General features: G+C 37.6%; 1 protein-coding gene across 2 annotated transcripts; it reads left to right on the forward strand.

Moving 5' to 3' along the window:
- On the forward strand, nt 1–26,711 carry IBR3 (acyl-CoA dehydrogenase-like protein). 2 transcript variants are annotated; one of them, XM_089153592.1, is made up of 17 exons: nt 2–453; nt 551–685; nt 1,233–1,373; nt 1,573–1,704; nt 2,109–2,294; nt 2,552–2,629; nt 2,779–2,898; nt 3,289–3,387; nt 3,485–3,602; nt 10,960–11,228; nt 11,416–11,610; nt 12,275–12,417; nt 18,210–18,294; nt 18,396–18,605; nt 24,707–24,859; nt 25,826–25,930; nt 26,169–26,708. In XM_089153592.1, the coding sequence occupies exons 1-17, from the start codon at nt 319–321 to the stop codon at nt 26,358–26,360; spliced, it is 2,496 nt and encodes an 831-aa protein (XP_089009718.1). In that variant the 5' UTR covers nt 2–318; the 3' UTR covers nt 26,361–26,708. The 2 variants fall into 2 exon arrangements, with proteins under 2 accessions (XP_089009719.1, XP_089009718.1); XM_089153593.1 differs by lacking the exon at nt 24,707–24,859 and having other exon boundaries at nt 1–453; nt 26,169–26,711.
- Nucleotides 26,712–26,749: the final 38 nt, after the last annotated feature.

Genomic DNA, 26,749 nt, shown 5'->3' on the forward strand with positions numbered 1-26,749 from the left:
CACGATGATGTCCGGCCAGACTCCAGTGGTCAACCCTGCTAGGGGCATTTTTGATTTGCCATTTTTGGATGTTTTATCTTTTATGACTTTATCTCCAATATGGGTTTAAAAAAAAAAAAAAACTCCTATAATGGAAAATCTCCCAATACAAATGTAAAAAATTCATGAACCATGACTCTCCATGATTTTGTACTAGTAATGTTCAAATCCTTTTAAAACCCAAATCCAGCAACGCATCATACTTGATTAATTTTACGGAGTTTCGTCTCAGAGGCGCAGGGATTGTCTGATCTGAAGACCACTCATATTAACGAATTCATGGCGATCCGTACATCTGATCTTCTAGGACAAGTACACCGAGCACACGAATTCAATATCGATGCCCTGTTTCGCTATGCTTGTGATAATGTGGTTGGCTTCCCTGGCCCTCCAGCTCAACTTTTTGTCAAGCAGGTGGTGCTCTCTCGCTGTTTCTTGATTTTTCTTTCAGCCCAGTAATCTTATATTTTTGAATCTGGAAAACTACTGATTTTGCTAGAATTCTTTGCAGTTTGGGCATGGGCAGTCGAATCCAACTTATTTATTGGAAGTTCGTTCTGGGTCTACCGTGAGAAAATACGTTCTCAGAAAGAAACCTCCGGGCAAATTGCTACAGTCTGCCCATTCAGTTGAGAGAGAGTTTCAGGTTGAGTTTCCGAGCCTCTTGAAAAATGAATCTTGTGGAACATATTTCCATGCTCATCATTGTAATATACGCTCGAGTTCATGTGTTCCTTTGCAAATCATTTATTCGTTCCACCTTTTCCCCCAGAAGTGAAAAAATGAATGTCAACACTGACAAGAGGGAATAAAAAATGGGTGCCAGAGAAGATACATAGCACGAGATACTGAAGCAGTAAAAAGATCCTTCCGTCAATTTAATGAAACACCCCTAAATGACAAATGAAACAGACCTTTTCCTAGGAAACCTATAGAATAGGTTCCCATTAGCCATGTCGAAGCAGTTGGTTGAAATTCTTTTGTGGAAATGTCTGTTTGTTATTAATGAAATTGACTTGATATCTCAATTTGCATGTTCTCAAATATACCTGTTGATTTGAGGTGTCATTTCTTCTTAGTTTCTGATTGCAGGAGTTTCATTTTTCAGCTCAAGCTCTTAGCTTTATAGATGTGAGATGCTTTTCTATAACGGCCACCTGTTTAGCGTCATGATTTTTTCAGTATTCTGACAGGTTCTTGAGGCCCTTGGTTTTCATACAAATGTCCCAGTTCCTAGGGTCTTCTGCCTTTGTACTGATCCAAGCATCATTGGAACTGCTTTTTACATTATGGAATATTTGGAAGGGAGAATATTTTTAAATTCGAAGTTACCGGTAAGATATCAAGTTTGGCCACATACTTTAAATTCATTTACAAGTCATTTATATGGTGTGCCGTGCATTGATTCTGTTCTTGCTCTCTCTTAGTTTAGCTTGTCCTACTAGATAAGTTAAAAGTTATTACTCTTGACTTGCTGAGCTTATTTTATTTCCTTTGTTTAATATAATATTGAAATCATCAACATATGATCAGGGACTAAGTCCTCATCAGAGGAAGGCTATTTATTCTGCAACTGCAAAAACCTTGGCTTCTTTACATAGTGTCAATGTGGACACAATTGGTTTGGGAAAGTATGGGCGACTTGACAACTACTGCAAGAGACAGGTGAGTGAAAATCAGAAGATTAAGCTAATGTATGTAGATACTTTGATCAATTTACCATCTTGCATAGTGCTTTCTCAGTCCATCCAATCATACTCAGATTTTGTTCCATTTCTTTCAGTTTTCCTTTGGTTATAAATTTACACAGATGTTGGTATGGGTTGAAAACATGGACTGAGGTTTCCTAATTAGAATATGATTATGTTTCTTAATAAGTCTAGAGTTTTATTTCTATTTGTTTTATATTTCCTTTTCCTACTTAGTATAGAGCTTAACTAGGTTGTAATTATAAATACCCTATTGGGGTCTTGTGAATAATATACTTTGAGAGGAACCATTCCTCACATTACAACAGTATGCTATACACATTTTGGAATCCTTACATTATGAAAACTATTCTCATTTAGGTGGAGAGGTGGGCTAAACAGTATATCGCTTCAACTGGTGAAGGAAAACCTCAGAGAAATCCAAAGATGCTAGAGTTAGTTAGCTGGCTACAGCAAAATATTCCTCTCGAAGATTCTTCCGGAGCAACTGGAGGCCTGGTTCATGGGGACTTTCGGATTGACAATCTTGTATTCCATCCTGTTGAGGTATAGTACTTTGAATACCTTATTTAACTTGGTTCAATTTTATCTATGTTTTACACATCTAGTTCTAGTATCTCAAAGTTCTGTTATTTACATTACTCAAGTTTCTAGGTTCTCATGAACTATGTCTCATAATGAGGGCTGTGAACGAGAGAAAATGTATAAACTATTGTTCCCTTTTCCAGTTATCATTGTGATGTAAAATTGTAGCAAAAATCCTTAGTTTGTGATGTTACTAATGAGGTCAATTCATGTTGCAGGATCGGGTGATTGGCATTCTAGATTGGGAATTGTCAACTGTTGGAAACCAGATGTGTGATGTAGCATACAGCAGCTTGGTACTGATTATTTGTCATCCTTTAGATTATAATGTCTTACATGCTTCTGTTCCATCATTCCATCTACCATTCTCCAAGAATTAAGAAAGTGATGGTGTAACTCAAAAAGTCATAAACCTGAGCTGATGGGTGACTTTCTTTCCTGGCAGCCTTACGTTGTAGATATTGGGCATGCGGATGGACAATTCCACGATGGATTTGAACTTATTGGGGCTCCAGAGGGTATTCCTTCGCAGGCTGAATACCTTGCAGAATACTGCCATATATCTGTAAGCACTACCTTGGGGATATTGATCTTACCGCTGTACATACACATCCATACTTTTCTTTGATTTGTTTTTCTTTTGAATAAACTCAAGGCAATTGCCTAGCAGGTATGTACCATGAAGGCATGGGGAGTTGGATCTAAAATGGAATGGTTACAACCTAGTGTCTATAGTCAAATTGTCTGAACTTCAAGCAGAAGAAAGAAAATTAATATCGTATTGAGAAGGACAAAGGAACTCTGTAGTCTATAATGATGATTTAATTATATTGGCTTTGGAATTTTTTGTCAGTGACTTTTCATATGGATCAATCTAATTTTCACCTATGCTTTCACATGCATGTCTTGTTATTAAATTTAAACAGACTTATGTTTTATGGGACTATTGAATTAGGGCAAGCCTTGGCCTGCGGCAAACTGGAAATTTTATGTTGCCTTCTCCCTGTTTCGTGGGGCATCAATATATGCAGGAGTTTATCACAGATGGACCATGGTATGTGTACCCATTATAGGAAGTTACGCCTTTTGTTGTTTGTAATTCAAGAAGATGACCTATAGATTGGAGTGACATGTATTACATGTAAATGCAGGGAAATGCTTCAGGGGGTGAGCGTGCTCAATATACGGGGAAATTAGCTAATGGATTGATAGATTCTGCTTGGGCATTTATCAACCGAAAATCAGTGCTTCCTGACCAGCCTCCATCAGGTAAGTTGACTATTTAATGAATGCAGAACTCGGATTTATTTAACAATTGAACTTGGTGTGGTTTAACCCAGTCAGAAATCTTGCTGGGCCTAACTTGGACTGACTTATTAGGCTTTACACTGGTTGGCACAAGTTCCATTGCTAAATAATTGAATTTACTATTGGCAGCTAGAGAAGGAAATAAAGGATTTGTTTGATAACCCACTCAGAAGCTGTTTATAGTACTTCCTTTCTTTAAGTTTTTTTTTTCTTTTTTCCCCCCGTTTGATAAGCATGTTTTGTTTCTGCTGATTTTGCAAATAGAAGCAACTTTAACAAAACAACTACCTGAAAATGTTTTCTGGAGCAAGTTTTATCAGATGTCTTTAAATGAATTTCTTTGAACAGAAACATGAAAAACCATTAGAAAAGGAGAGCCTGTGGATCCTACGATGTTCAGGAGTCTAGTTGGAAGTCTCTGATACCTGACTTTCAATAGGCCAGACAGTCTATGGGGTTGGTTTGATAAGTAGATACATGGAGATGCCGAAAGAGGAACATTTCATACCAGCAAAGATTATTCTAAAATCTTCGATTGTTCCTGACCTCTCTTTCACAAAGCCGATATCCCAATCCTTCTATTATGGGAAAAGGGTTTGCAGTCTGAAGCTCAACAACTGGGTGGTGTCCTACTGATTATGGATGGGAGGTAGGCAAGCACAAATAGGCGCTTCCCCGCAGGAATGAATGCGAGTAGGAGACTGGGCCCCACACACGAGTTGGGGGTGCTGCCCGAAGAACCGCACAAAATGTTATGGGAGCGACTCTATGAGTGGGAATCAAGTTTGAGCCCTAACAGGCTCCCTCTAAATCTTTTACACTTTTCTTGGAAAAAAGGGGGCCCCACAAACAAGGAAGGAGTTCTATGCTTTCGAGATGTTGTTTTCCTGGTGTTCCCTTACATTTTCTATAAAACATTCTCATAGAAGTATTTTAACAATGTTTTTAGTGATATCAATGGATGCTATTGGAACTGTTCCTCTGTTGTTCATGTTAGCATTTCATATGGAAGTTATTACGTTGGTGTTTTTTGAAGTAGAAACATTGGGTGAGTTATCAAATGGGTCCAAATTTTCCACCATCATGTCGCTGAAGTCAACTTTCCACATTTTTTTTTCAAATATATTCTATGAAAAAAGATTAAAATTAAAAGAATAAACAAAGAGATGTGCGTCTAACAATTTCTACATTCAGGAACTGGGAGTGATGTTTCCAGCCCCAGCCAGCCTGAAAAAGCCTAGAAGGGCCCCAAGTCCATCCATAATAGGGCCCAAACATGGGGGGGGGTGCGAATTTGACCAAGGGGCAAAATGGTCATTTTCACCCCTTGGATTTAGTCTATGTTAGTTGGGTTGAGTTCAGAATAATTTCTGAATTTTAATTCTGTTTTATATTTTAATTTGGAGTCTTAGATGTTGAGTTATGTTGGTATTTGGGTATTAGTTGGAGTTGTTAGTAGAAGAGGATATGGTTCCTAAATTTTAGGAGTCTTATCTTGAAAGGAGTTTGTTTGAGTTTGGTGTCAGTCATAGAAAGTCTTGTTTGCCAAGTAATAGGAGTTGATTACAGGAGGCTATAAATAGCCTAGTTTTAATGTAAATTCTTAGATTTAATGATTAATGGATTGATGAGTGAAAACTTGGATTGAGAAGTCATGGGATCCCTGGGAGGGTGACTTGCAGCTAGGTTTGAGTAATTGTCTCTGCAAAGTTCAAGTTGTTTCTTCTTCTTCCAGCACTCAAACAACAATTACAACGATCTTTCTCAACATACAAGTAAGTACGACCCCTTTCCCAAACCTTAGAAACCATCCCCCTTTCTCCTTCTTCTTCACACGTTTTCAGATCCCATAGTAGCTTACAAACTCCACAAACTATTGCTCAATATTTAGCTTTTATACTATATAAAGCTACCACATTCTATTTCTTACTCCTCTAAGTAACTAGATTACCTCCAATAAAGGTACGGTAACCTGAAATTGACTTCCTATTAGGAGACCCAACCCAGTCTGCATCAGTGTGTGCTTCTCCCTTTAAATTATCAGTGGGTGAAAAAAAATATTCATTTTCCAGGAGTTCCCTTCAAATACTACAATATTCTGGTAACAACCTTCATAAGAGTTGAATGTGGATCATACATGAATTAGCTCACTATCCCCACGGCTTAAGCAATGTCTGGCCTGGTGTGGGACAAGTCGATAAGCTTCCCTACCAACCTTTGATATTTCCCTTTGTCCATTGGCTCTGCCTCTTTCTCCTTAAGTTTAGCTCTAGCCTTAATAGGAGTATCAACTGCTTTACACCCCAACATTCCCACTTTAGATAATAAATCTAGAACATACTTCCTCTGGGATAGGTATATATCTTTCTTTGATCGAGCCACCTTAATTCTTAGGAAGTACTACAACTTCCCTAAATGTTTAATCTCAAACTCTTTGCCAAAAAAGTCCTTCAACCTTTTATTTTCTCATCATCATTCTCTGTGATGACAATATCATCCACATAAACAATGAGAAGTGTGATCTTGGTATCTGACTTCTTGACAAACAGTGTATGATCAATATTGCTTTTGTTGTACCCAATAGAGGTCACTGCCTTTTGGAGGCGTTCAAACCAACATCTAGGAGACCGCTTCAACCCATAAATTGATGTCTTCAATTGACAAGCTTTCCTTACAATATTGTCATCAGAGAAACTATGTGGGATCTCCATATATACTTCTTCCTCCAACTCTCCATGCAAGAAGACATTCTTTACATCTAGTTGGTGCAAGTTCCAGTCTTTGTTCACAGTTATAGACAACAAAACTTTAACAGTGGTCAGTTTTGCAACAAGGGCAAAAGTCTCCTGATAATCAATCTTATAGGTCTAGATAAACCTCTTTGCAATTAGTCTAGTCTTCATTCTTCAACTTATTGACTGATGCATCCATATTCTGTTTAACTGTAATACCCATATAGAGCCCATGAGTTTTTTTTTTCTTCTAGAGGAACTGTAACCAGCTCCCAATTATATTTTTCTTCATTGCTTGCATTTTCTCTACCATAGCTGCCTTTCATCTCTTATCGGCATAGGCTTTCTACTAACTTTTAGGAACAAAAATACATGATAGAGAGGATATAAAAGCATGGCAAGAGTCAAACAAACAGTCATAAGAAACATATTTAGCTATGAGATGTTGAATACAAGATCTAATTCATTTTCTTAGAGCAATAGAAAGATTAGAAGAAGATACCTCATGGGGAACTGTAGAATCTGATTTTGGAGCAAGGGGCCGAAGTGGTAACATGTTAATTTTCTCCACCTGCTTTGGTCGATTGTAATTCTTCATTTGATAAGTCTGCACCTCCTTATTCTGGTCAATCTTATTTTGAAAGACATCAATAGTGTTCCTCACAGGAGTGGTCTTCCTTTGACCAGGTTCTTCACAAGGTTTAGAAAACGGAGAGGGAGAATTAGAGTTCTTAGGTTTACTGGCCGAAGTCTCCCCTTGGTCAAGACTCTCTTCTTGAGCTCCTAAGTTGTGTTGTGATGGTGTGTGGGAGTCTATCTGTGTTTTAGGAAGGTCCAGAGTTGGAAATAACAACTCTCCTTTAGGAATCTCCCCCTGGAGAGGTGTATAGTAAGGGCAAGATTCATTAAAAATTACATCTATGGACACAATGGTTTTTCTAGAAGGAGAATGATAATATTTATACCCCTTTTGAGTAATAGAATACCCCAAAAATATGCAACGTAGGCTGTAGGGAGCTAGCTTACTTTGGTGGGTTGTGATGTTGGCATAACACACACATCCAAAAACCTTTGGGGAAATAACAAAGGAAGAGTCTCTTTGGAGAATCTCATTAGGACATTTAAAACCAAGTATCCTACTAGGCATCCTATTCATAAGGTAAGAGACAGTATTGGTCAAGGACATTTATAGCATCACTCCAGTATTAGTCAGGGACATTCATAGCAATCATAATAGAAAAGACTATTTCTAATAGATGCCGGTTCTTCCTTTCGGCAACCCCATTCTGAGTAGTTGTATCAACACAACTAGTCTGGTGGATAATGTCAAAATTAGAGAGATATCTCTGAAATTCACCATCAATATACTCTATGCCCTTGTCATTGCGAAGGATCTTTATAGTAGCATTGAATTGAGTTTTAATCAATCATGAAAATATAAAAAAACCTCATTTTTTTTTTGTTTTAAAAGATAAATTTAAGTAGAATGAGTATGACTATCAATAAAAGCAACAAAGTATTTATGGCTAGTAATAGACACGTAACAATAGGGGCCCCACATCATAATGAATTAATACAAAATGAATGGATTTTCTATTATGAAGAGAAGGTAAATAAGTAGATTAAGCCTACTTCGCAAAAATGCAGGCTTCACAAAAAAATTCTTCCTTATTATAAGAAGAAACTAAATCAGGAAATACTTTCTTAAGAGTTTCTACAAAGGGTGACCTATCCTACGATGCTACTAACGAATGTCTGACATTACCAAATGGACCTGATGTGAAGATGCGGCTAGAGCGGAAGTAGATCCTCTAATCGGCTCTAGCAAATAAAGTCCATTGTCTAGTTTACCACGTTCAATTTCCATCCCCTTTACCAGATTCTGGAAGACACAATAAGAGGGGGAAAAAATCACTTTTCAATTCAAGTCATGTGTAAGACTACTGATAGAGAGCAAGTTAGTAGAGAAGGAAGGAACATGTAAAACTTTAGACAAAGAAAGTGATGGAGAATGTTGAATGGTCCCTTTTCTAGTAATGGAAGAATAAGAGCCAGCAACAATTTGAACTTTATCTTTCCTTAAAATTGGAGAATAATGTAAGAAAAAGACGATGAACCTATCATATGATCTGTGGCTTCTTTATCAATGAACCAAGGAGCAAAAACTGAAGAAATATGGGAGCATGTAAAAGTTTTACCTAAAGTAGTAAGGTAGGAGTTGGTATGGGTAGTGGATGAACCAGTAATGGTGGCTGCACCAGCAGTAGAAGATTGCAGAATACATCGCAGAGTAGCTAATTCCTCTTTTGAAAAACCAATGCTTGTGGAGGGTGTTATGGGAACAATTTCAAAAAGATGAGCCTTTGGTTTTCCCCTTCTTTGTGCCCTTTTCTGCTCAAAATCAATAGGCTTCCCATGAAGCTTCCAACAGTTGGCCTTGGTATGATATGATTTGTGATAATGCTCACACTTAACAATCTCCTTGGTCAAATTAGATTTGATGTTAACAGACTGTAGGGCTGATTTCTCCACAATAGGAGCATGAAGTGTGGCAAATCGATAGCTTTCCTCACATTGAACAATGGCATAAGATTGTTCTAGTGTAGGAAAGGGGAAACAACTTAATACTTGTACCCTGATCTGATTGTATTTCACATTCCAACCAGTTAAGAAGTCATATATTTGAATTTTGTCAACTTGCTTCCTATAGGCAGCCATATCATTAGGATTCGTGGGGTGATAGTCCTTATAGTGATCTAACACCTGCAAAAAAGAGCGTAATTTAGCATAGTATTGAGCTACAGTCAGTTCCTTCTAGGTAATCTCATGAAGCTTTTTCCATAACTCATAAAGCTGTGCACCATTCCCTAATTGTCCTTATGTTTCTGTAGTAGCCTTCAGATCTGGGCTGCAGTATTAAGCAATAGGTATCCATGAGTGATATTTGGATTCATGAAATATAAAAGGAACGATATGATAAGAGAGTCATTTGAGATCCATTTATCCTGGGAAACACTTGTGGTTGTAGGCTTGATAGTGGTGTCCATAATGTGCCCAACAAGTCCTCTTCCAGCAATAGCCAAGTATGTAGATCGAGACTAGATCAAATAATTTGTTCCATCCAAATCTTTCTGAAAGAAGAGGAAGAGTGGGATAATGTTCGGTGCTAATGAGAGCAGTAGTACCATTTGTGGTTGCCTTGTTTTAAAAAAAAATTTTCCATTGTTCTTCTGTTTTCAACCTTTTGAAACAATTGAAACGTCACATAATTGAATAGCATGACCACCCAAATAAATCTAGGGATTCATAGGATTAGGAACATTATCAAATATATATATATATATATATATATTTTTTTATATTTGGGGGGGTTTTTTATATATATATATATATATATATATATATATATATATATATATAAATTTTGGGGGGAAGGGGGTTATATATATATATATATATATAATTATGTGGGTGGAAGTGGGCTAGTGTGTTATTATAGGTTAGAAGAGGGCTTAGAAGGTATAAAACCAGAAATTGATGGGCTAGTGTGTTATTATAGGGTAAAAGAGGGCTTAGAAGGTAAAACACTAAAAATCGATGCCTAAAAAGGAATCGATATCAGTCTTGGGTGTTTCACGATGGGGTTCTGGCGGGTTTCTTCCAGGGGCAGGGGGTTGCTGGTCTCTGCGATTGGGTTCTGATGAAGAAGAAGGTGCAATGGAGTCTGGTGATGCGATGGGTTGTAAAGATGGGTTGGTGAGGGGTTTTGGTTGCAGATGCAATAGCAGAGGTGGTGGATCTTCGTCAGCAAGAGTGAGAGAGAAAGAGAATCGACTAATGGTAGTGGAGGATCTTCCTCAGGTAGATTTGAATCATTTGATCTCACCTTTTTTCCCACTTCCCTAATTGATCTTTGGCTCTAATGCCATGTTGAGAAAGACAATTGTGGCAGAATGGTTTGAATTAGTCAGTGTGATCCCAAGCTTATTTATAATGAAGTGAAAAGAGCACTATTACATAAATACTCTTACTTGGGCAACAAAAAATGCAAATTACACAGACCAAACTCTTCATAGAACTGAAGCAATCAACAATTATTGATTTGAATTCTATAGCATGTGATTCGCTTTGCATCACTATATATTTATGATTACACTCAATATAGAAAGCAATGGTCATGAATAGAGAGACACCAAGTAATTGCTGATTGGAAGCCAATAATCTTGCTTTGTTTCTCCCTTATTTTCTTTCACATGTAGCTTTATTTGATTTTATAATTGATTCATGTATAATATGTGAGGAAAATCATGATTTGGTTTCTCTTCCTCTTGCATAATACAACCTGCTGCATAAGTTGAATCCTTGGCCATAATAGTGTCCAACATCCTCTAGTTTTCCACAGAACAATAAAAGTTTCTGAATTCGGCTTCAAGCCAATTGCATTAAAAGCTACTCCATGGGTTGGATAACTGATTTATCCTGGATTTTTAAATTTAAAGAAGCATTTTGCCATCCTCAAGTGTATGAGTCCTAATTAAGTGTTTCAAGATCCCATCACCTAAGCAAATTGGTCAATTTCATTTCAGGACATTTGTATTCTTTAGGTGATTTCCAACAACTTGGAAATGATAGTGAACATCAACAACTACCAAAAAAAGGAGGAAAATTTGTTCCTAGTCAGAAAGTTGACGAATTGAGACAAAAACTGCTTAAGTTCATGAAAGACCACATATATCCCGTGGAAAATGAGTTCTACAAACTTGCACAGTCTGGCTCACGATGGACAGTTCACCCTGAGGAAGAGAAGTTAAAGCAATTGGCTAAGAGAGAAGGCTTGTGGAACTTATGGATTCCAGTATGTATTCTTAATAATGTTGCAGGCTTCTTCTGACATTCTTTTGATATTTTCTACCAAAAATGTGGCTGGTTTAATTTGTTTTCATTACCTTCAGAAGCATATATTTGGCTCAACCAAGCATGTCAGGTAGAGAGAATTTGTTTGATTCAACTTCATGATTTATGCATTATGTCTTATTGTGCAGCTGGATAGTGCTGCTAGAGCAAGAAAGCTGCTTTCTGATGGGACAAATCACTCTTATTCTGGGGTTGCAGACAATCTTTTGTTAGGTGCAGGACTCTCAAACCTTGAGTATGGATACCTTTGTGAAATCATGGGGCGTTCAGTTTGGGCTCCTCAGGTGTTTAATTGTGGTGCACCTGACACTGGAAATATGGAGGTAAAAACATTTTCCTCCTGTGGCATCTTTACAGCAGGCACTTCCAATGAATTGTTTTCCTTGTTCTTGATCACTGGTCCTCTTTTCCATACTTTATGTTGACCTTCCAGCGATTCATGAGGAGCGTTTACAACAAGCACTTCCAGTTAATTGTTTTCCTTGTTCTTGATCAGTACTCCTCTTTCCCTTTTTTCCAAGGGAGTGTGGGAGGGAAAGCAGGAGCACAATCTATGCATGTTAAGGTCATCACATTACAGAAAATACTATGACCACGTCAGAAGGCAAGAATGGTTTCTGAACTTGTGAAGAATGAGTTTATGGTTCAAATTTCACTGTTCTGACATACCTATTAGGTGAAAGTGTTTTGATATGATGTTTCCTCATGAAATATATAGGTTTTGTATTCCAAAAGAACTAGTGAACTGAATTCAATCCAATCACCTCAACGAATAGCCTCATTAGTAAAGATTTTAAGCTTATATTCAAATAATTTCAAAATTGATGTCATTGAAAATCATGCGTGCAATTGTATATCCTCTTGGATTGCTCTATTGTCTCCATTTATTAAGGGGAATATTCTGTTTCTGTTTAAACAAACTAAAATAAGTTAACACATGTATGCATGCTTTACTGGGAATTATGACCATTCATTTTTTCATTGTAGGTATTATTGCGGTATGGAACTAAAGAACAATTAGAAGAGTGGCTTGTTCCATTGCTTGAGGGGAGGATCCGATCTGGATTTGCAATGACTGAACCAAAAGTGGCGTCTTCTGATGCAACAAATATTGAATGTTCAATTACAAGGTAAGTTCATGTAGGGAGTTTAGAACTGTAATAGTGAAATATGCTACATGTCAACAATTGCAAGGTTCTTATTGGTCTGATGTGGAAGCATCTACAGCCTTTGGAATGGTGAAATACATGGCATGGAGGGAGAGATTCAACTCTGAGGATAATTTTGGAAGGTTAAAATTTTCCCTATGCAAGATGAAAGCCCCTCCTTATCATGTGGCCTTATATGTGTACTTGGCATCGATAAGGCAGCATCATTCCAAATCCTGGATCAAATTTCATAAGTAGAATACACTAATAAAGGAGTAGCTGGATTTTTTTTTTTTTTTAGGGTAAATGGGTATTATTTTTTCGGGAACCCATGGACTAGTTTGGTTGACTAAGTTGTTTAATAAGATTATGAGCACATGAAAAATGCCAGATGAATGGAGGAGAAGCGTTGTGGTTCCAATTTACAAAAATAAAGGAAATATTCAAAGTTATAATAACTATAGGGACATTAAATTGATGAGCCATACTATGAAATTATGGGAGAGAATAATTGAAACCCGTTTGAAACACTTAACTACAATTACGGAGAACCAATTTGGGTTTATGTCGAGAAGATCTACAACGGAGGCTATTTACCTAATTAGGAGACTTATGGAAAAGTATAGAGATTGTAGGAAAGACCTTCTTATAATATTTATTGACCTAGAAAAAGCTTACGATAGAGTCCTTAGAGCGTTAATTTGGCAAGTACTAGAGAAAAGAAGTGTTGCAAGTAAATATGTAGATATAGTTAATGATATGTATGATGGTTCGGTGATAAGTGTAAGAACAGTGGGGGGACAAAGTAATGAATTCCCAATTACAGTTGGGCTACATCAAGGATCAACTTTAAGCCCTTATCTATTTGCACTTGTAATGGATGAATTAACCAAAGACATTCAAGATGAGGTCCCCTGGTGTATGCTTTTTGCTGATGATATTGTGTTGATTGATGAGACTCAAGTGGGGATTAATACCAAATTAGAATAATGGAGAGTAGCTTTGGAATCAAAAGGCTTTAAACTAAGTAGATCGAAGATAGAATATCTAGTTTGTGACTTTAGTCATGATCAGGCAGACGATGAGGTAGTGATACTTGATGATAAGGAGATTCCTCAGAGTGATTGTTTTAGGTACCTAGGTTCAATCATAAGTAAAAGAGGTGATTTAGAGGATGAGGTTTCTCAAAAAATTAAAATAGGGTGGATGAAGTTGAGAGGTGCGTCTAGGGTCTTGTGTGATCGGCGTATTCCATTAAAGCTTAAAGGAAAATTTTATAGGACCGTTGTCCGACCGGCTATGATGTACGGTGCAGAGTGTTGGACTATTAAAAAGAATCATATAGATAAACTCAGTGTAACAGAAATGAGGATGCTAAGCTGGATGAGTGGCAAAACTAGGATGGATAAGATAAAAAATGATCATATTAGAGTTGGTTTGGGAGTTGCTCCCATAAGTGATAAGCTTCGAGAAAGTCGTTTGAGGTGGCACGACCACGTTCAACGGAGACCTATAAATGCCCTTGTGCGGAGAAGGGATATAATCCAGATTGAAGGAACTAGAAGAGCTAGGGGTAGACCTACGATAACCTTAAGAGAAGTGGTGAGAAAGGATATGTATGGTTTAAGCCTTGTTTCTAGCATGGCCTCGAACAGAACTGATTGGAAGGCAAGAATCCATGTAGCCGACCCCATTTAGTTGGGACAAGGCTTATTGTTGTTGTTGTTGTTATCAACATATTGCTGTTTAGGTACCCAACATTTCATAATATTATGTCTTGGATACTTAAAGCTGAATTATAATTAATCCAATTATTCAGTTTTCCAAAATTGCCCTTATAAATTATTTTTATACTTAAAATAAAAATTTAAGAGGACCCACAGCACAGTCCCTCATTCTCCTTTCAAACTCCTACAACCCCACTGACCCCCAACCATAATGGAACCCAACCCAATCCCACCTGCCCCTACCCTTATGAGGGTGATTTTGCATTTGGCATGCCTAAAATTGATACACCTTGTTTACAATATGGAAACATCTAACTAGGTAAGACTCCCCCCCACTAAACCCCTTGACCTTGAAGCAATATCTTCCCTCAGCTATCCTAAAATTTATGACTTAACATCCCACCTTCATATACCCTCAAAGTGGGATTGAACTCTTCCCTGATCCTCCACATCAAACCCCTAAAGTACCATCCCCACTACAACCCGTAGTTCAGATCCTCCCCCATTGAAGTCCAAAAATCCTATCCTTGCTGGTTCAGTTTAAGATCTTTTGTAGACTGGCCCTGTGGTTGACCCTAGTCAAACCAAGGCTCATCAGACTTTGTCTAAATGTTATTTTGTTTATTGCCTTTTCCCTTGGTTATTTTATATTAACTTTAGGGCCTGTTTGGTTATATGAATTCGAGATTTATGCCTGTTTGGTTGTGAAAATCCCTGGATTCATGAAATCTGGAGATTTATCTTTTTACCCTAAAAACGTGAATCTGTAGATTTATGGGTATGGACAGAGATTTCACCCTTACTATAAAAGCGCTAAACATTTGCGCATTCATAAAAATCACATCAATCAAAATAGTTTTTAAGATGAATCCATAGATTTCATTCCACAGATTCAGGTTAACCAAACAGTTAATTTTATGAATTATGACTCCATAGATTTGAAATCTCCAGACTCATGTAACCAAACAGGCCCTTAGGGCATGGATATAATTTATGTTTCTTGTTAAGTGAGCAATATATGTGAGTGTTGTGAAGAGATTTACAACACAAGATTCCACCATGTTCTATTCTCTCTTCTTTTCCTCCATCTTCTTTGTCCTCCCTCACCATTACTTTCTTGATTCTTTACATCTGTTAATTTCTAACTATTCCAAGCTGGGCATGGGTGTTAAAACATATGTATTCTGGGGGATATTCTTTGTGTTCTATATGCACTCCTTTGTGTTTTGTATGCACCACACCAGAGGGAGTTTCCTTACTGTGCTTGTTATATCTAGATATGCTTTTTGGTTTTCCTGGATAGGAGAGCTTTTACCCCCTATTTTAACTAGATTTCCATATGATAGACTTCTACTAGATTTCTTTTTGATTTTGATTGTAATAGAGTTGTTAATAAATACAAGTGGCTGGAGTAATGCTGGGAGTATCAAGTTTGCTTATCTCCTTGGCAATCTCTTCACTTCCTCCCTCAATCTCCTCCTTTCTTGTGTGGTTCTTGTATTTATTAATTTATTTATTTTGGATGGAAAGTTGCTGTAGTTATTGATATTGTCACACTGAAATTTTGTGTAAGATGCTGTGGTGATGCATTTTGAACTTTGGGGTGAAGCCAACGAATTGTCTGGCATGGGCTGGTGCACGTGGGTTGCCTATAATAATAGACGTCTGGAGTAAGATTATTCTAACAGTCGTAATACTGAGTATAAGGCAGTCTTTTAGGACTGAAATTACCTTTGGTGTTTTGGATAGATTTAGGGTTTACAAGCGTTAAGCCAAAGTTAGGGTAGATTCAGCCAGGCTTAGGGGTCAAGGGTTTGAAACCTTGCTGCAATTGTAACTTCAGAATTGAATTTTATCACGTAGGTTTTGAAATTTAGGGTTTGATAACAATTAGGGTCCCAAGTCTGTCTTCCGGTCTCCCTCTTGATGGCCAGTCCCCTTGCACATTCTCTTTCTTAGTTTAATATATTTCGTCATTCACCCCCCCCCCCAAAAAAAAAAAAAAGAAGAAAAAAAAAAGAATTAGGGTTCTAGGGTTTGGGGAATGAAGGGGATGTGCGGTTCCTTTGTGATATGGGCTTGGGGGGAAAGGTTAGGTTGATGTTTTGTGGTCAAATTATATGCTCTAAGATGAAAATTAGGATCCTAAAGATATATAACCCATCCCATAGAAGTATGGGATAAATTCCTTGAGATGGAAGGTTGAGTCTCTAAGAGTCAGAATGGGTTGGAACTTGGAGGGAATTTAGGTAATAATATAGAGATATGATCCCCCTAGTTTGTGGGGTTTGGATGGCTAAATTAAAAGATATTAAGGTTCTTGCTTTTAGGATCTTGGGAAGTATGAAATTCTAAAAAGTAATTATATCTTGAAATCGGACGATCATATTGGGATCTAAGTTCACTAGGGTTATGAAGATGAGGCTTCTAAATTTTGGGATAGATAATAAGATATAACGGTCAGATTGGTGTAGATGTTTGGGTCTCTAGAAAAGTCCAAAATTCAAATAAAATTCAAGAAAATAAAAAAGAAGGGTGCAATAGATGGGGGAAGATGATGGAAGGCTAGGGATGGGGTTGGGGATGCAGTAGTTTACTTGTAGAGGGCGGGAAGTAGAAGATCTTCAGCAAACTCAATGTCACAAACCTGCCACAGGCTGCTACCCTCCAAGGGAGCCCTGAGTCAACTGCTCGTCCTTCAATTCTTAGCTTTATTCAATAATACAGTTTTGATTTTTTACAACCGAGAGTGGCTTATTTATAGCTTACATGAATTTAAACGTAAAAGGACTCAACTTCCAAAAAGAAAACAAACTAGGACTCTTAACTTGCAAACCAATTCTAAATTAGACTCTAAATTCACTAAAGAGTCTAACTCAAGAGTCTAACTCAGATGAGGATTCTATCATATCTAACTGTAGAAGTACCTAGTTTGGAACCTAAGGGTAGATATGGAACCCCTAGAAGAATCAGATTGAAACTGAAACTAGGGGACTCCTCAACTTAGGAATCCAACACTAACAAGGACTTTTAATAACTTGCAATATAATGACTCAAATTCAAAAATTGAAAATAGATCTAGGGTCCTAATAACAAGATGGACCCAATGACACTCTAACCTTGGACTCCTCAAAAATTATCAAAATGGCCAAAATATCTCTGGGATGACTAGGGGCCATAGGGTTTGCGAAAGGTAACCCTAGGCCTTATGCTGTCCCAGGGCATATGTGAGATGTTATGGCTGAAAGGGTTGCTCCAAGCCTCCAAGATCTGTGCAGATATAAAGGTCCCTATACACTTACATGCTGATAGCAAGTCAGCAATTATTATAGCTCACATCCCTGTTAAGCGTGATTGAACCAAGCATGTGGAAATCAACTAACACTTTATCAAGGAGAAAATTGAGTCAGGTCGTATCTGCTTTTCTTTTGTTTCTTCAGAAAATAAAAAAGCTAATGTGTTTACTAAAAGTCTGGGAACTAACTAAAGTTTTCGGTTCTACTATTAGCAAGTTGGGCATGGTAGATATATACAAATTTAAACATAAGGTGTAGAAGTGTCTCTGAGATACAATTCAAAAGTTTCTCAAACCATTCAACACTGACAAAGAGGATGAGATCAATTTGGGTGATACTATTTTCTATAAATAGGGTGATAATACTGCGAATCATATGTATTGGAGTTAGGGTGGAGAGTTGGAGCTTCTGTTCTTTTGTAAACACTTAGGGGACTATGGAAAATTAGAAGTTCTCACTTTAATGATATTCAAGAGTCATGCTTTTAGTGTGTTTAAATTTTAGGTGCTAAAGCTTCCTGGCTAAGATTCTTCTAGAGTGTGAAATGGGTTGTGTACCTTTTTCTTTTAAATCAAAATGCTGAGAACAGACAAAATGCTGCAAACTGCATGATTTTCACTCGAAGTAACAGTACAATATAATGTATAACAAGGGAAAGCAAGCAAGTGTTAGTGAGTTATAAATGGTTTTTGCTTTAGTTAAATAATCTGCTCATTTTTGTTGTGACAATTCTGATACATGATCTACATAGGGAAGGAGACTCTTATTGCATTAATGGCCACAAATGGTGGACTAGTGGAGCAATGGATCCTAGGTGCAGACTTCTAATCGTCATGGTCAGTGCTACTTGTATAGCCACTCCCTCTCCTTAAAATTTTTAGCTGTTTTTATGTTCTTTTAGAATGTTACGGATTTAAAGCAACCTTGAAATATGCAGGGAAAGACAGACCCTCTTGCTGTTATGCATAAGCAGCAATCCATGATCTTGGTGGACATAAACACTCCCGGTGTTCACATAAAGAGGCCACTCATGGTATTTGGTTTTGATGATGCACCACACGGGCATGCAGAAGTGGTGTTTGAAAATGTCCGTGTTCCAGCCAAGAATATTCTTTTGGGAGAAGGACGTGGGTTTGAAATTGCTCAGGTGGAGTTCTTTAATTTATTGAAAAGTCTGGATACCTGTATTTATTTGTATGGTCTGTTTAATTTTCCTGACCATTGATGTTCTCAGCTCAATCTTCTAACTTCTTCCCTCTCCCTCGACGACCCCCCCCCCCCAAAAAAAAAAAAAAAAAAAGAAAAGAAAAAAAAAAAAAAAAACCATAAAAGAAAAACAAAATAACCACTTGAAATGAGAGCTAATTTATCCTTCAGAGGGATTTTTTTGGGGGGGGGGTTTGAGGAGTGGATCTGGAATGGATTGTGTTGACACAGTTGTTCAATCAGATAAAATGCCTCATTCATGGATGGTTCCTAGCACCTGCAAGAAGTTGGCTTTGACGGATTTGAAGAAACCCTAGCAACCAGGAAATCCTCCCATATTCATTTTGAAATTTCAATATCAGTACAAAGAGGATAGTACACATTGAGTTCCTCCTATATGCCTTTCAAAGAACTGCAGCAGTAACAACCCTTTATTCTACATGTTGACTCTCGCCAACTTTTCATATAAATCTGGACATATATCCTTATCTTGAGAACAGCTTCATCCCAGATACCCTTGTTTGTGGTACAAGACAGTATATCGGCAGCCACAGAAGGCTCTGTACTATTGTATAGAACAAATTACAGTGGCTTCTCTGTCATCTGTTCCTTAAAGTTAGCATAACTTGCTGGTGGTTAATTAGTCAAACAGTACATTTTCCATTTGGTGGAGATATGAACTCTAACAGCCGCTGTGCTTAGAGAGAATATAATTGGATGCACCATGTAGGCATGTAGTATGATTGACTTGGAGATTGAAAGAGTCCACTTGGGGTTTTGAATCACCCATGATTTTTGTTGAAAAAAATAAGCAGTGGTGGTATGGCAACAGAATCCCCACATACCCAATGGAACAGCAGTCCAAGACATGGTTGCTTATTTGGGGATGAATGTCCAGTAGGGGTGTAAATGGATAACCGAAATCTGCTTCCGAATTCGCATCCGCATCCGTTTAGGGGTATCCGAATCCGTCCGATTACTAATAGGATGTGGATATGGTATACCCCTTTCTTATCGATTATTATCCGTCCGATAAAATTATCCAATTAAGTTACTTATTTAGATTTATTTTTCTTATTTTTATAAATTTTTTACTTGTAATATGTGACTATTTTTCTAGATTTCCTACTAAAATAGCTAGCAAAGTTGCTAAATTCTTAAATTTCAAACCTAGCCCTCACAAATATAAGAGTAAAGATGTAAACAGGTAGTCAAAAACTTGTATTCAATTTGTATTCATGCCCATTTAGAAGAATCTACTTAAGAAAATAACTATCCGATTATTGTCCGAATCTGACTATATCCATCCGAAAACCGATAGGATATTATCCGAATCCGATCCGTTTACACCCCTAATGTCCAGTCCCATCTCCCAAGAGTAATGACGACAATTTGAGAGATATCAAATTCGATCTGAAAATAAACCTACTTGTTGAGTAGGTGGTTGGGATTGTAGGAAATTTAAATGAAAATAGAACCCTCCCACCCCCCTCTTTTCTCCTAACATACACCAAAAAAAGGAGGGAAAAAAATGAACTAAATCAGTAGCTTGATAAAAATCATTTATTTGAAAAAAGTCAGAATCTGAGAATACAATCTCAGAATTAGAAAAATATGAATAGCAGAAAATTAGATTCTCTGATTAGTCTCAGACTTAGTTTGAAGGTGACTCTCTATCATATCTCACCAAGATCATCGTAAGAAGCCTTTATTTCTTTAGGTAACAACCTAGGGGTGGTACATATATGGGATAGGCCTTCATTGGACAGGTTTCCCTTGTAATTGTCAGCCAATCAATGGACCTAAAGCATGGGTGCATGAGTTGAGTACAAAATTCTCATACTCATCAACTCATTGTAGATTTCCGCAATGTGCTATTTCTCTCCATCCCCAGGTCCATCCTGACAATCAAGGTATCCCTTTTTAGTAGGTTACAAAAATATTCACCTCAATTCCATTTACATGGACCATATCTCTAGCTTCTCTTTCCTCATCTTAGCTAGGAAGATCCACAATAGAAGCTATTTGTCCTTTAAGGAGGCTTGGGGATATGTTTAGAGCCTACAAAAAACCTTCATATGAATGCATAAGAAGCATCATGGTTCCAATTTACAAAAATAAATGAGATATTTAAAGCTATGATAACTATAGCGTCATTAAATTGATGAGCCATACTATGAAATTATGGGAGAGAGTAATTGAAACCCGTCTGAGACACTTAACCACGATACCAGAGAATCAATTTGCCAGGAAGATCTACAAAAGGCTATTTACCTAGTTAGGAACTTAGGAGACTTATGGAAAGGAATAGAGAATGTACGAAAGACCTTTATATGGTATTCATTGACGTAGAAAAAACTTATGATAGAGTTCCTAGAGAGTTAATTTGGCAAGTACTAGAGAAAAGAAGTGTTGCAAGTAAATTTGTGGACATAATTAAGGATATGTATGATGGTTCAGTGACAAGTGTAAGAACATTGGGGGAACAAAGTAATGAATTCCAATTATAGTTGGGCTACATCAAGGATCAACTTTAAGCCCATATTTATTGCACTTGTAATGGATGAATTAACCAAAGACATTCAAGACGAGGTCCCTTGGTATATGCTTTTTGCTGATGATATTGTGTTTGATAGATGAGACTCAAGTGAGGATTAATACTAAGTTAGAATCATGGAGAGCAACTTTGGAATTAAGAGGCTTTAAACTAATTAGAACGAAGACAAAATATTTAGTTTGTAACTTTAGTCATGATCAGGTAGACGATGAGGTGGTGAAATTTGACGATAAAGAGATTCCTCAAAGTGATTGTTTTAGGTACCTAGGTTCAATCATAAATAAAAGATGTAATACAGAGGATGATGTTTCCCAAAGAATTAAAATAGAGTGGATGAAGTGGAGAGGTGCATTCGGGGTCTTGTGTGATCGACGTATTCCATTAAAGCTCAAAGAAAAATTCTATAAGACTGTCATTCGACCAGCTGTGATGTATGGTGCAGAGTGTTGGGCTCTTAAAAAGAATTATATAGATAAATTCAATGTAGCAAAGATGAAGTTGCTAAAATGGATGTGTGGCAAAACTAGGAAGGATAAGATAAATGATCATATTAGAGTTAGTCCAGGAGTTGCTCCCATAAGTGATAAGCTTTGAGAAAGTTGTTTAAGGTGGCACGGCCACGTTCAACAGAGACCTATAAATGCCCCTGTAAGGAGAAGTGATATAATCCGGATTGAAGGAACTAGAAGAGTTAGGGGCAAACCTAAGATAACCTTAAGAGAAGTGGTGAGAAAGGATATGCATAGCTTATGCCTTGTATCTAACATGGCCTCAAACAGTACTAATTGGAAGTCAAGAATCCATGTAGCCGACCCCATTTGGTTGGGACAAGGCTTATTGTTGTTGTTGTTGTTGATAAATCATTTGACAGAGTACCTAGAGAACTAATATGGCATGTCCTAGAGAAGAGGAGTCCAAGTAATTACTGATGGTGGAGGTAGTGACTTCCTAATTACAAATGGGTTACATCAAGGTTCAGAATAATAAGGCAGTTAAAAACGCAATATAAATAAGATGGGCGTAGCGAAGGTACAGATGCTGAGGAGAATATACAACAAGACTTGATGTGGTAGTATGAGTATGTCCAATGGAGACCTATGGATGCAGCAGTAAGGAAGAGAAACCAGATTCAGTTTGACTAAACTAACGGAGGTAGAGGCAGCTAGGCTGATTATTGGAGAAGTGGTAAAGAGAGATATGCATGTGATGGGGCTGAATCTTAGTATGGCCATGAATGGAGTTGCTTGGAGGACAAGGACCTGTGTTGCCGTTCCATTGTGGGGGGTATTGCTAGGATGCTGTCTTGACTTCTTTCCCCATCCCCCCCCGCCCTTGGCCCCAAAAAAAAAAAAGAACTTTTTTAAAAAGCCTCCGCATCCATGTATTAAACCTATTTAGTTGGGATAAGGTTATTGTATTTGGATCAGCATGTTGGATGAATTTGTTTTTGTTTCAATTTAAGTTAGGGTTAGAAGAGTCTTTCACATTTATGAGTATGTAATTAGGACATTTTTTTCAACCTCCATGCATGGAGAGTTGGACTTCCATTTGGAGCCTATTTTGAGTCCAAACTTTTAGCAAGCTAGTTCTAAAGTTAGTTACAGTAGTTGGCTAAATTTGTAGGGTTATTTTGAGGGTTTTATTAGGTCTCTTTGTTTCCCACACATGAAGTTACTTTTCTATTTTGATTTCTCGGGGCCCTTTAGTTATAGGACTTATTTTGTTAGGCTGATACAGTCCTATTTAAAGCGCCTCTCATGTATGAATTTTAAGAGTGAAGAACAATTAAATTTTGATGGATTTATTAGCTTTAGAAGTTTCTGCCCTGTTTCCTCTCCGGGGGAGTTCAAGCAGCTTGGAGTGGGCTCCTTTTATCTTAGTTCTGGGACCTTCACACTGCTGGGAAATGCTGTTCAAGTTGGCCAAGCAGGAAAACCTTGGAGGTTTTGGCTTGGCAGGAAACTGCATCAGGTCTGGACCTCCTCTTCTTCCCTCCATTTTATAGTTTGGTTTAAGCTTTCAAGCCATCCTTCACTAAGTCTACTGCAAATTTTGTGGACTTCCAGTCTTCCGTTTGGCTGCTCCTTTTGAGGAACTATTCCCAATAGGTTACCCCTGCCTTAGATCCATATTGCAGCCTATTTTGTCCAACCCATAAAATCACAACCCCCCCCCCCCCCCCCAACCCAAAAAAAAAAAAAAAAAAAAAAAGGAAGAAGGAAGAAAAATGAAAACCCAACAAGATCCTTTAACCTAGAGCCTTTAACTTCACTCGACCTACCCATAAAATCTATGAGACCCCAGAATCATCTGAAATTCTCAATAGTCCTTCGTTGGGACCTGTAGACCTTTGCCCTAAAGCCACTTCTCAATCTAAATTCAGGAAAAACCAGAACAACCCTCACAGCTGATACGCAAAATTCCATTTTGTGGTTATGGTTTTGTCCAGATCCTGAAGCATTGGCCCTTGGTTGATCCCTCAATCTGAGGATACATCATCTGATGGCTAAATCCTCTACACTAGTAGATCTTGATTCTACCAAAATAACTCCAAATACCAGGGAATCTCCCAGTGCAGAATATCAGTAGCCTTTAATTGGGGTGAGGCTTGGGTGTGGAAGGATGTCATCATGGTAGCCAACAATGTCCTTGAAAAACGCAGAGTGAATCCGACGGCCATATGCCAGTATTATCAGTCTCAATTCTGCCAAAAGAGAGCCATAAAATGGAGTTACAGGGAGAGATCAAGCACCAACAACTTCATACAAATCAATCTTGTCGATAGGTGGAGTCACTGCTTCAAATAATATCCTTCATGTAGGTAGTGTATATACAAAGTAAACCTAGTTTATTTGCATGAAATCAGAAAATAAAGTTATCATAAGTCACTGTAAACCAGAGTGAATCCGACGGCCATATGCCAGTATTATGTCTCAATTCTGCCAAAAGAGAGCCATAAAATGGAGTTACAGGGAGAGATCAAGCACCAACAACTTCATACAAATCAATCTTGTCGATAGGTTGAGTCACTGCTTCAAGTAATATCCTTCATGTAGGTAGTGTATATACAAAGTAAACCTAGTTTATTTGCATGAAATCAGAAAATAAGGTTATCATAAGTCACTGTAAACCACAAAGGAAGATCCATAGAAGATAATCAGAGCAAGGTATGAATTGGCAGCTGTTTAAAACGACCTGAAAACAAAGTTAACAGGAAGGAGAAGAAGGGAGAGAGGAGAGACAACAAGAGAGATAAGAAAAAGCTGTCTTGGCTACATGGAATGCCCACTGGATATCCATAATGTGTTGTAAATTTAATGGGTGAACTGAAATCTAAAGAGCAAAACTTAGATCACTTAATTACAATACTACCCATAATTTATTAAACATTATCAAAGGTACCTTAGAATTGATAACACATAAGAACAGTTAATAGACCAATCATATTATTAGTTTCTTACATTGCTTACTTTTAAGTTTTGCAGGGTAGGTTGGGTCCTGGAAGGTTACACCACTGTATGAGACTGATTGGTGCTGCAGAGCGTGGCATGGATATGATGGTCGAAAGGGCTCTAGGAAGAGTAGTTTTTGGGAAATTGATAGCTGAGCAGGGTTCATTTCTGTCTGATATTGCTAAGGTAGGGCATTTGAAAACTGTGAATGAAATTGGTTAACCAAGTCAACTTCAAAGCAAATGAATTTTTCTGAATCATATGGTGTAGTGACATTTTAATTCAACTTATAAATGTATAAAGAACTATGTATAGCTTAGGCCTTGTTCTAGCATGGCCTTGAACAGAACCGATTGGAGGGCAAGAATCCATGTAGCCGACCCCATTTAGTTGGGAAAAGGCTTATTGTTGTTGTTGTTGTTGTTGTTGTTGTTGTTATAAATGTATAAAGAACATGACAGAGGTCACACAGAGCAAGCTGAGAGGAACTTGTGAGGTTGATGATATTTTTTTATCCCACTGGGGGTACAATTAGAAAAGGGTAGCTACGGGCTTTAATTCCCATCAAGCTTTCAGTTATTAGATAATCATCAGATGTGTGTGGTAATACATCTCATAACAAAAATATCCTCTGTAAATATGTTAGTATTTAACGATGCACTCATCATGGCATTTAATACTTAAGCTTTAAGGGTTTTGCAGCTGACATATGATTGTTACTCCTATGCATGATATCTGGATTCCACTACCTGGGAAAATAGGCTTTGGTAATTTGCATGGTTAAACTCCGGCAGTAAAGGGCCAAATGCTCAAACCAGGCTTGGCCTATATATTGACCGGCCCAAAATGCCAGCCTAAGATACTGTATTTATGGTTCGTTCAGGTTATGCTAGTTGTGCTCACAATTGTGACTGTTTAAGTAGATGTCTTATGCATAGAAATTGTGGGATCAAAGGTTTTAGATCAATCATAAATTTCATAGCAAAGAAAAGGCCCTGTTTTCCAACGTTCTAGTTCTGAATATACAAATCTAGACTTTTGAGATATGGCTTTCTGTTGAATTTGGTTCAACCAATAGGTCTCGTTATCTGTGATGACATTATATGTTAGTTCTGCAATTGGTTGAACTTGATATTACTTGATATTTTGCAGTGTCGTGTGGAGCTGGAGAAGACGAGACTGTTGGTTCTGGAAGCAGCAGATCAGCTTGATCGCCTTGGGAACAGAAAGGCCCGTGGAACCATTGCCATGGCCAAGGTTAGAGGTCTCATTTGGAATTTTTAGCCAACATAACTCTAGTAGTGCCTTTTCCACTAAAGGTTGATTCGGTTCAAAGCTTGAAATATTTTTATGGCGGAATGAAGTACGCTATTGTGTTGGAACCCAATTAGTTGACTTTAGCCTAGTTGACAAAGTACATGTCAATATCATGGGGTTCTTTTGCAATTCTCAGTAGCCTTAATTTGTTTGATCTTTTTTCTCTGGCAATTTTCAGGTTGCTGCCCCAAAAATGGCATTAGATGTGCTGGACATGGCAATGCAAGTTCATGGTGCTGCAGGTGTGTCATCTGACACTGTTCTGGCGCATCTCTGGGCGACATCAAGGACATTGAGAATTGCCGATGGCCCTGATGAAGTTCATTTGGGAACCATTGCCAAGTTAGAGTTACGAAGGGCTAGGCTGTGAGGAGTTAAAAAGAACCAAATCTCAACCAATCCCATCGGAAATAATGGTCTCTTGATCAGGAAAGGTTCACCCTCAACACCAAATCCATACTTACATATCAGCCACTATGATATGGTAATAAAAATCTGATGATTTCAGTTTAAATAATCAAAACGAATGATATAATGATTAAATAAAATGTAATAACTTAATTCTCCTTGTAAAAAGTTCTTGAAAATGGTAGTGATGCCTCTTATACTTTTGGTGAGTAAAAAAATTTGTATAAATTTGGTGGCCGTGATGCCTAAAAATCGTCTTAGCCATTCTTTGAACTTCATCAAGATCCGTTCAGAATTTTGACCGGAATATCGGATCAAATTGGTACTCTGGAATCTGGATTAGAGTTAAAG

Source organism: Hakea prostrata, chromosome 4 (assembly GCF_041222555.1).
Source record: "Hakea prostrata isolate BN-2017 chromosome 4, UWA_Hpros_2, whole genome shotgun sequence".
Taxonomy (NCBI): Eukaryota; Viridiplantae; Streptophyta; class Magnoliopsida; order Proteales; family Proteaceae; genus Hakea; species Hakea prostrata.